Source organism: Rhamphochromis longiceps, linkage group LG22 (genome assembly GCF_057381845.1).
Source record: "Rhamphochromis longiceps isolate RC_006_pf linkage group LG22, R_longiceps_female_GT1.1, whole genome shotgun sequence".
Taxonomy (NCBI): Eukaryota; Metazoa; Chordata; class Actinopteri; order Cichliformes; family Cichlidae; genus Rhamphochromis; species Rhamphochromis longiceps.
This window is the reverse complement of record NC_140577.1, coordinates 3077360-3085996: the sequence shown is the minus strand read 5'-3', so window position 1 is coordinate 3085996 and position 8637 is coordinate 3077360. Positions and strand designations below refer to the sequence as shown.

The 8637-nt window shown below is 45.9% G+C and overlaps 1 gene segment (V, D, J or C); it reads right to left on the bottom strand.

Moving 5' to 3' along the window:
• Positions 1–284: 284 nt before the first annotated feature.
• LOC146643106 (Ig kappa chain V-III region MOPC 63-like) overlaps positions 285–8637 on the bottom strand; it is a 20415-nt gene continuing 12062 nt past the window's right edge. Inside the window, 3 exon segments of the V gene segment in view lie at positions 285–730; positions 1710–1761; positions 4003–4018. Of these exon segments, the coding sequence occupies positions 405–730; positions 1710–1761; positions 4003–4018 (394 nt within the window).

The window sequence follows — 8637 nt, the reverse complement described above, 5'->3', positions numbered from 1 at the left end:
TGCAATGAATTTGCATATATGTAATGTCTTTAATATCCTGCTTAGTAATGGCAGTGTCTCTCAATTCCTTCGCACTTACTCTTTAACATAAACTTTGCTTAACTTCATGTATTGAAAGTGGCTTAATTCTACCGACTCATATTGACTACAGATAGCACACTGGCTTCCAATTAGAACCCTGGAAATCATTATTTAGAGTTTAAAATTGACATCACCACAAAAGTAAGACAAAGACTCGATTCTTATTTAATATAGATATTTTTTTATTCTTTAAAACTTTAAACAAACTTTAAACTTTAAACAAAGCAATGAGAAATGAGAGAAGAAATTGTATTTTTTTTTTTTTTAAAGCTACAGAGTGCAGACTGAAAGTAAGACCAGCATGAAAGTCACAGTTAGTCAGGTCAGGACTGGGGACACTGGTCTCTCATCAGTGGCTCTGAGGCCACAGTGTGGGAGCCCTGGGTGGCCTCACAGGTCACAGAGCCCACCTTCATCCAGTGGTCTGCAGGGAGCCTCAGGGTGCTGCTCCAGCTGTAGAGGCCGTCGTTCTCCTGCACCACGGGGCTCCTGCTCTCCTCCCAGCTGATGCTGCCACTGCCATCCACCTTCCAGGACAGACTCCAGTCTGAGGGGAAGCCCTTGTTGGCCAGACACATGACTGTAGCCTCCCCTTGTTTCAGCTCCTCACTGGAGGGACCCAGCACCTTCAGGGCGGGGCGGGCATCACCTAGGAAACACCAATCAGCTTAGAGGACAGGAACCACAATTTGAATTTCTCCGTTAAGAAGTTTCTGTCAGGTGTTTTTTCTGCTCCACCAGTCATTCACTCACACATTGTTTCACTTCCCTTTAAGAAACCTCTCATGCATATGAGCACAGAGAGAATCATCACACAGTTTGAGCTGAAATATGTTCAAACTACACTGGAAATAAAAAACAAAACAAAAACAAAGATGTGTCAACAATTTTAAAAGATGTTAAGCTTCAACATCATCAGTTCTTCGTAATAAACAGCTTGTTCTGGATAAGAAACTCAATGCCACTACTTACCTCATGTGTTTTTTTTATTGCTTACATTGTTGTAAATGATATGATACAATAAGAACACCAGAGATCTTTATCTTCACTCTGTGCAGTTTAACTTTTTTCAGTGGAAATTGTCCTGAGTGTCTGAATAATCATTTCCAAAGCTGACTTTGTTTCTTAGGACAAAATTTATGAATAAAATATGTAATCAGTTACACAAAAAGTTTCCTAACCTTTCATATTAAATGAAATTAAAGAAAAGAAAAGAAAATTACATTTAAAAAAAAAGCTCTAAGTCTGACTTACTTCCAACTTGCAGTCTGGTTCCTCCACCAAAAGTCCACCACAGTGATACAAACTCATTGAGGCGCCGTACAAAAACCTCTGACTGTAGAGAGACACGGCTCTCTGTGTGACTGAACTAAACCTACAAGCCCTCAAAATACAACTTTACCATCAGAACTAGAAATAATAATGAATAATATGAAACATCCCAGATTTTCATTGGAAATTGTCCTGAGTGTCTGAATATTCAATTCCAAAGCTGACTTTGTTTCTTAGGACAAAATTTATGAATAAAATAATTAATCAGTTACATAAAAAGTTTCCTAGCCTTTCATATTAAATGAAATTAAAGAAAAGAAAATTACATAAAAAAAAAAGCTCTAAGGCTGACTTACTTCCAACATCCAGTCTGGTTCCTCCACCGAACGTGTACCACAGTGATACAAACTCATTGAGGCGCCGTACAAAAACCTCTGACTGTAGAGAGACACGGCTCTCTGACTCTGAAACAAACAAACTCAACAATATGAATTATTTAAATCATAATTTCATAACATATTAATATTATAATTTTTACATAAAAAACAACGAAACACAATAAAACTATATTCCAATAATCCAATTTGGTCATTTACATTTTACAACTGTTAAGATACATCACTTTAATTCTTCCACCTTCTTTCTCATAACTCTAAACATTAAATTTAATTTTCAAGCTACAATCACAAAACTTAAAACTCATCAGGTAAATCCTCACAAATGCATCAAAACAGTTTTATGTTCTCTCACAAACACTTAGTGTCTTCAGATCGCGCACAGAACCAGTTAAAATGATAATACTGCTGAGCATTACACACTACGTCACAAAACAGAGCATGAAACTCAGGTCTTTCCAGTCTCACAGTTTGTCCTGTTATTCTACAAAACATATAAAATGTCAACCTAAAACAGATGAATGATTCTGAGCAGGGCCGTGCAGAGATGCTGGAAGGGACGGGTGCTCAAAGTTCAAAAGGGGCACGTAGAACCAGGCTGAATAACAACAACACTGTTGCTGTTGAGGGGTTGCTGCTGCTCCTGCTGCAGATAGTGATGGAGGTCTGTGTTGCTTTGAGACTGTAGACAGTAAAAAGTCCACAGCAGAGATGGTAGCTGATTAAAGAAGTGTTATGAGATGATAATAAAATGCAAAGATTGGTGACAGCGCTCGGAAGCATTAAACAACAAAACTGTGGGAAATGAATTCGGCTCTGCCTGTGAGTCACTCTTCCATCTCCTCATCTCATCTGTCACTCTCCACTTGCTGTACATCTCAGAACAGGGCACACTCTGGTGTTTCATTAATCTATTATTTAATTATCCATACTTAAAAGCTCATGCACCTAATCCAAAATAAAGTAATGATAGAAAAATGTTATAGAACCAAAGCATTGTGTTTATTATTGTTTTTATACTTGAGCACCTCTGCTATGCAACAACTGGTACAGGCGTTATTGTTACCTGTTGTGACGGAGTTACACCGTCCCGGGCCGCAGACAGCTGATCTGGGCGCATACACGCACCACCACCATTAGTTTCTACAATTACCGTGGCTGCGCGTCTTTTCGTCGACCGGGCAGATAAACAAAAAGGGGTGAGAGGTATATTTTGAGCAGCGCAGAAGGTGGCCAACATATTTTCCCACTTACCTTTAATAAAGCCGGTCGCGGAGACTCGCTGTGATCGCCGATTGTACGGGGGTTATGCAAGCCGATGGTATGGTGTTCTCGGGTTCAAATAGTGGGTTTGCGCGTGCTTGAAAGGTCACGCGAACTGCATTATTTTTTTTGTTTGTTTTTTTGTTGTTGTGAAACACTGTAGGCTGCCTGGAATTGGCCATAAATGTCTGTATATACATATATGTATTGTAGGAATACAGCTGGAAATAAGCTGAGGGGGAAAGGCTGTTTGGTGAAAGAAATAATAAAGAAATGACTATTATGCCTAGTGGGAGGGGCCATGGGGTATAAAAGAAGGCTGTCAGGGCCTACCTGGGTTCTTTCAGTGAGATGTTACAGAGAGGGTAACATGCAGACTGTGTTTTGTATATAGATGTTTGTTTTGTGTTGACTTAAGTTAGTTTCCTATTTTCTTTGTAAATAATCTTTTGTGCACCTGGGAGGCCGGCAGAATAAATTATCCACACTGAATGCTTCCTGACTACGCCTGCATTTGTTCGGGAGAAGTTTAGGAGAGGACCCCGCGACATATGGTGTCAGAAGTGGGATTGCTAGTCGGAAGAGGAAAACGCGCCTCCCAGTTAAGCGCACAGGGCTGCGGTCCCAGCAGCATGAGCTTCCAGTGGAGAAGACAGCAGAGGAGCTGGCATGGGACACAGTGCCGGCGTCGTATTCTTCAGCAGAGGAGGAGGAGGAGGTTTCCGGCAGGATTGGTCCAGAATTGCCTACAGCTTCGACCTCAGCACGTAACCCAAATGGAGAGCTGATTGCGATGATGAGGGACTTCCTGGCGGGACAGCAAAGGAGACAGGAGGTTTTTTTGGCAGAACTCAGGGGGCTGAGGACTGTTTCCCCTCCCAACGCTCAGCTGCATTCAGATTTTGCTGGTCAGCAAAGTCCAGCCCAAGCACCAGCCGGAGCAAGCACCACAGCAGCAACAGCCACGCCAAGCACCACAACAGCAAGCAGCCCCAGAATGGTACTGCCTACACCTGCACGTCAAAGAGGATACCGGGATCCCCCAGAGGAGGTTCCCTCTCGTCAGTCACAAGCAGTGACCAACAGCCTCGACCAGTCAGTCTCAGAGTGGATGCGATCTGCTGGGCCAAAAATTCCACCCTATCAGATGGGGGAAGACATTGAGAACTATTTGTTGCGTTTTGAGCGAGTTGCCAAAACCTGGAGATGGCCAGAGAGTGAATGGGCCTGTCGTCTGGTTCCACTGCTATTGGGGAAGGCGTTGGAGGCCTACACTGCAATGGATGAAGAAAGAGCCCATCGTTATGAAGATTTAAAAGCGGCGTTGCTAACCAAATTTGACATTTCCCCTGAGACGTATCGGCAGAGGTTCCGGTCCAATACAGTTCCACCTGGTGAGAGCCCCACTGAGACCTATTATCGCCTGAAGGGCCTCTATCGGCGCTGGATCCGACCAGAGCAGCATACTAAAGAAGAGATGGGAGAAGCTATCATCTTGGAGCAGTTAATCCGGGTACTTCCAGGGGAGGTGAGGACCTGGGTGAGGGAGCATGAGCCAGCAGATGGACTGACCGCTGCTAAGCTGGTGTCACAGTACTTCAATGTGCGTAAAGGAGCACCACCTGCACGCTCATCTGGGATGCCACAGCGACCACCACTCCCATCATCGGGTCTTCTGAAAAGGGAGAGCAACCAAGAGCCATCAGAAAACCCCAAGGCATCAAACTTACGAGGAGCGGGTAAGGACTTTCTTTGTTATTATTGCCAGCAGCCAGGTCATAAAGCCTCGGTATGCCCTATCCGGAAGGCTAAAGTCACTGGTGCCTGCTATGCACCCCGGCTGGAGATGGAGCCCACAAGGATCCAGCCAGTGGATGTGCAACGCTATAAAAAAGTAAAGGTCAATGGTCTGCAGGCTACTGCTTTGCTGGACACTGGTAGTTTTATGTCTTTAATTAAGCATAGTTTGGTACCAGTGAACAGTGTGGACTATAGCAGACAGGAAGAAGTTTTATGTGTGCATGGTGATAAACATCCATACCCAAAAGTGGAGGTAACAGTGACTATTAATGAACAGCCATACCTGTTGTCAGTTGGGGTGGTACAGAACTTGCCTGTAGAGGTTATTCTGGGGATGGACTTGCCTGTACTCATGGACTTGCTGCAAGAAAAAGAAGAACAGTGGACAGAGACTGATGTGGGGGATAAGGGGAATGCTAAATTAAACGTGTCTGGCCCAGTGGTCACTAGAGCCCAAATGAAGGCTGGATGCCAACCCTTGCCAGACTTTGACAGTAGTCTGTGCGAGGGTGGCACTAATGGGCCAAGAAAATCCCGCCGCCAACGCCGCATTGAGAAGCAGCTATGGTCAAAGGGGCCGGACACTAAGAGCATGAAATGGGATGTACCAGAAAATATCACTTTGTTGCAAAGGGAGGATGAAACGTTGAAAGTTTTCTTTGCTAATGTGACTGAAGGGGGAACTGGGAAATGGGGAGGGAAAGAGAAGTTCATTGTTGACAAAAATGTTTTGTATGCAGTTGACGGTGACCACCAACGGCTTGTGATACCTTCTAGTTGTAGACCCCTCATTATGCAATTAACACATACCCTCCCATGGGCAGGTCATCTGGGTCGCCAAAAAAACTATATGTGAGTTAGCTCACGTTTCTTTTGGCCATCAATGTATACAGACATACAAAAATATTGCCGTACATGCCCTACCTGCCAGAAAACTTGTCCAGCTCGCAAGTCAGACAGGGCCCTGCCACAGCCACTTCCGGTCACCTCCACCCCCTTCCGTAGGATAGCTATGGACATTGTGGGTCCTCTGGTAAAAAGTAGTCGGGGTCATCAGTACATTTTGGTGGTGTGTGATTATGCGACTCGTTTCCCAGAAGCGTTCCCCCTGCGTGCGCTCATGGCACCCAATGTTCTGCGTGCACTGGTACAGCTGTTCTCCTGGGTGGGGATACCAGATGAGATTTTGACCGACCAAGGGACTAACTTTACCTCTAGGTTGATGCAGCTCTTCCACAACCAGCTAGGCATCTCTGCCATCAGGACGTCACCCTACCATACACAGACAGATGGGTTAGTGGAGAGGTTCAACCAAACTCTGAAGAGGATGCTGCAGAAGTTTGTGTCAGACACTGGGAAAGACTGGGACCAGTGGCTACCCTTCCTGATGTTTGCGTACAGAGAAGTTCCCCAGGCTTCCACTGGTTTCTCACCATTCGAGCTACTCTATGGTTGGGATGTGCAGGGGCCATTGGATCTCCTCCGGAAGGGTTGGGAGTCTCCTGCTTCTGCTCCAAATGATAAAGGAGTGGTGCAATTTGTGCTGGAAATGATAGATCGGTTGGGGAGATACCATGAAGAGGCCGAGGTCAACCTGCGAGACGCTCAACGAAGCCAGAAGACCTGGTATGACCAACAGGCCCGGCAACGTGAATTTCAACCTGGTCAAAAGGTGTTGTTACTTCTCCCGTCAGCCAACAGTAAACTTCTGGCGAAATGGCAAGGGCCATACACAGTTCTTCGCAGAATGGGACCAGTGACCTATGAGATTCATCATCCTGAAAAGAGGAAACCGAAGCAGACTTACCATGTGAATCTCCTGAAAGAATGGGAAGAGCGTGCCCACCAGGCCCCTGCGAAAGCTCTGATGGCAAGACAAGTGCCAAGAGAAGGGAAGACAGAACCCGAGCAGGGAGCCGATCCGATGTCTCTGGTGCTGACTCATCTTACCCCACAGCAGGCTGCTGAGCTATTCCAAGTCCTTTGGGAGACTCCATCTCTGTGTTCAGTTAACCCCGGCAGGACCACCCTTGTCGAACATGTCATACGCCTAAAGGATGGACATCCCATCCGCCAACGTCCATACCGGGTTCCACAACACCTAGTGGATGAACTGCGACAGGAGGTGGAGAAGATGCTGGAGCTTGGGGTGATAGAGCCGTCCTGCTCAGAGTGGTGTAGCCCGGTGGTCATCATCTTCAAAGCTTAATTCCATTTCAGAGTTTGATGCCTACCCCATGCCTCGAACCGAGGATTTGCTGGAGAAGATCGGAGCGGCCAGGTACATCACCACCTTGGATCTTTGCAAAGGTTACTGGCAAGTGCCACTGGAGGAGTCTTCTCGACCGTACACCGCCTTCAGGACACCTGCCGGCCTGTTCCAGTTCACGGTGATGCCATTTGGCCTACATGGGGCACCGGCCACCTTCCAAAGGCTGATGGACAAATTACTACAGGACTTTAATAGACAGTAATATATGATGAGTAATAATTTAAAAAATCCATACACATAAAACACACACACACACACACATACGGTGACATTTTATACCTTCTCCAGAATATTGTATATACTACGGCCACAAGTTTTCATCATGATGCTGATCCAGAATCCTTCCCTTATTATTTAATTCTAGTGCTATAAGTGTCATGGTCCTGGGTCATGTGACCCAGTGTTTTGTGTTAATTATTATTATCTTATGCTTTAGGTTATTCTGGTTATGTCTTTTGCTATGATTTCTAGTTCCTAGGTTTGGTTCCCATGCTCCCTCTGTTCCAGTTCAGTCAGGTCTCTGTGTAAAGCCCGTGGCTGTGTCCCAATTCAGGGTCTGCACGCTTGAAGTACGCGCACTACGCGTACTGCGTACGGTGCGTACTATGAGTACGAGAAGTGCGGAAGTGAGAGGCTTGTGAAATGGGACGGTCTAGCCTGCGTCGCGCTGTTCAGGTTGCCTAGCAACCATGATACTAACCGCGAGAAACATTTCATACAGCTTTGTGTGACAGAAATGAAGGAGAAAAAATGTCTTGTTGGTCATTCATTTTTGTCATGACATCACTTTGATTAGTTGAGTATCTGAGGACTGGAAATATATATATATATATATATATATATATATATATATATATATATATAAAAACCACCCAGCACGCCCCTGCGGGCGGTTTATCCTTCAAGCTCGGGTCCTCTACCAGAGGCCTGGGAGCTTGAGGGTCCTGCGCAGTATCTTAGCTGTTCCCAGGACTGCGCTCTTCTGGACAGAGATCTCCGATGTTGTTCCTGGGATCTGCTGGAGCCACTCGCCTAGCTTGGGAGTCACCGCACCTAGTGCTCCGATTACCACGGGGACCACCGTTACCTTCACCCTCCACATCCTCTCGAGCTCTTCTCTGAGCCCTTGGTATTTCTCCAGCTTCTCGTGTTCCTTCTTCCTGATATTGCTGTCATTCGGAACCGCTACATCGATCACTACGGCCATCTTCTTCTGTTTGTCTACCACCACTATGTCCGGTTGGTTAGCCACCACCATTTTGTCCGTCTGTATCTGGAAGTCCCACAGGATCTTAGCTCGGTCATTCTCCACCACCCTTGGGGGCATCTCCCATTTTGACCTCGGGACTTCCAGGTTATACTCGGCACAGATGTTCCTGTACACTATGCCGGCCACTTGGTTATGGCGTTCCATGTATGCCTTGCCTGCTAGCATCTTGCACCCTGCTGTTATGTGCTGGATTGTCTCTGGGGCATCTTTACACAGCCTGCACCTGGGGTCTTGCCTGGTGTGATAGACCCCAGCCTCTATGGATCTTGTGCTCAGAGCTTGTT